Here is a 1972-nt window from a genome sequence, read left to right as displayed (position 1 = left end):
TGCTGCAGAACCTGCGAAAAGTGGCTGGACCCCACCACCAACTTGTTTTTTTTCTTGGCATCTCGATGTGTGCATGCATGTCCTCCGTTCAAGAGAAAATTCGATTCCAAACACATCCATTCTCATACACAGTGGATAATAAACTACCACATGTTTTTATAATCCAGTTATTCTTATATCCAGTGGACAACACCCAGACACATGCTTTTATATGTAGAATGAAAAGATGATCCCTCCTTGGCTGAGAGTGCTATAACCCGATGAATATTTCAGTGCATCCTGTCCTGCATTCCAGCTGGCGTCTTTGGGAGCCGGACGACGACGGCGCAGCAGAGCGGGCACGTCGGGTGTGCACGGAGGCACTGCTCGACGCAGCCTTCGTGGAACAGGTGGCCGCACGCCGGTAGTGGCTTGCCGCCGACGTGCATTCTTCGTGAGAGGCATTCCGTCGAACACTTCTCCTGCACATTTGCTTGTTAGAGCTTATAACTATATACTATCAGGACTAGAACACAAAGATCAAACGCATGCAGCCAAATTAAAACCACTAGCAGAACAGAAGATCAAATCTTTGGCAAATGATCAATCCACTGCGACGGAGACGAGCGCGTTGAGGCTGGCGTCGACGTCCTCCCTGCCCCAGTAGAAGGCGACGCGGAGGGCGAGCACGCGGACGCTGGGGTCGGCGGCGCAGAGCATATGGCCATGAGCCGTGGGAGCTCGCCGCGCGCGCGGACCCCGTCCGCCAGCAGCCTGCGGATCTGTGGCCCCCAGCCCGCTCGGCTCGCTCTGCGACACGGTGACGAGGAACATGCTCCGGTCATCTTCCCGACGAGGACGTGCCAGTGCCGGACGGTGCAAACATTGGGCTACGGGGAAGCAGCAGGCGAGAAGCTTGCGAAAATGAGGACGAGGAACGGCGAATGGATTCGTGGCTTGGGGATGGAGAAGATGGGCGAGAGAGACTCACGGGTGAGATAGCGCGCCTGGGGGCCTACGTGGTCTAGGCCTGAGACGGACAGATGCACCGTCACTCCCAGCTTTATCGATCAGCACGATGTCGTCCATTTGCATTTATTTTTATAAAAATTCACGTCACTTGGTTTCACACGGAGAAAATACGATTAATCCTCCATAACAAAAAAGTGCAGTCTAGCTTTTTGCTCTAAAAATATTTGCTATTGAAACCATCTTGTCTTCAAATAGATGTGAATGCCAATCGTAACAACCTCTGTCAAAACAAAAATGTCAATTATTTGTTATATACATTTTCATCTACAAACAAGTCTTGGTATCATATTATATGTTTAAGAGTTTGCTAATTGGTTATTCACCTTGATTTTGAATAATACAAATACATCATCAACTTCAATTTCATATTATATATCTCTTAAAGATGATGCCCGCGCAAGTGCGCGGGCCACTACACCAGTTTATAAAGAACAAAAAAAGACAGCTAGTGATATGGGTGGGGATGGTTCAATCTTTCGATGAGATTGGTAACTCTCGATTTGGGTAGGAGGTGACGTTGACGATCCGACTACGGTCTAGGAGGCAGCGCCTTAGCAATCGATACACCAACATCAGAGGGTTATTGACCACGCGAGGGCACGATCAACCTGACCACGAAGGTCTTTGTTTCTGCAAGCAATCAAAGAACAAGCAAGAACAAAATAAATAGAGGATGCAATCTGAAATTGCGAATGTCTAACCGACAGTCTTTGTTTCTGCAAGAAATCGAAGGTCTTTGATTTGCAAGCAATCAAACCAATGTCTCAACGAGACGATAAGTTGAGGTTCCGAAAGCAGTAAAACAGGTGGTCTAACCGACACACGCGATTACACGAAGTAGTAGCGATAGCTAACTTTTAACTAATCAAAACCCAAATCTCCATAGGGGGGCTCATGGGGTATATAAAGGAGGAGAAAGATGGATTTTCGACCAACTTGGGCATGGGGACAAAATGCAACT

General features: G+C 48.0%; 1 protein-coding gene across 1 annotated transcript; it reads right to left on the bottom strand.

Moving 5' to 3' along the window:
- Positions 1-269: 269 nt before the first annotated feature.
- Positions 270-813, bottom strand: LOC104584990 (RING-H2 finger protein ATL5). Its single transcript, XM_010240861.1, has 2 exons — positions 592-813; positions 270-461 (listed from the first exon to the last, which is right to left on the bottom strand). The coding sequence occupies exons 1-2, from the start codon at positions 811-813 to the stop codon at positions 270-272; spliced, it is 414 nt and encodes a 137-aa protein (XP_010239163.1).
- Positions 814-1972: the final 1159 nt, after the last annotated feature.

This window comes from Brachypodium distachyon, chromosome 4 (assembly GCF_000005505.3).
Source record: "Brachypodium distachyon strain Bd21 chromosome 4, Brachypodium_distachyon_v3.0, whole genome shotgun sequence".
In the NCBI taxonomy this organism is placed as follows: Eukaryota; Viridiplantae; Streptophyta; class Magnoliopsida; order Poales; family Poaceae; genus Brachypodium; species Brachypodium distachyon.
Note: the sequence above shows the minus strand (reverse complement) of the source record. Positions and strands in the feature narration are given on the sequence as shown.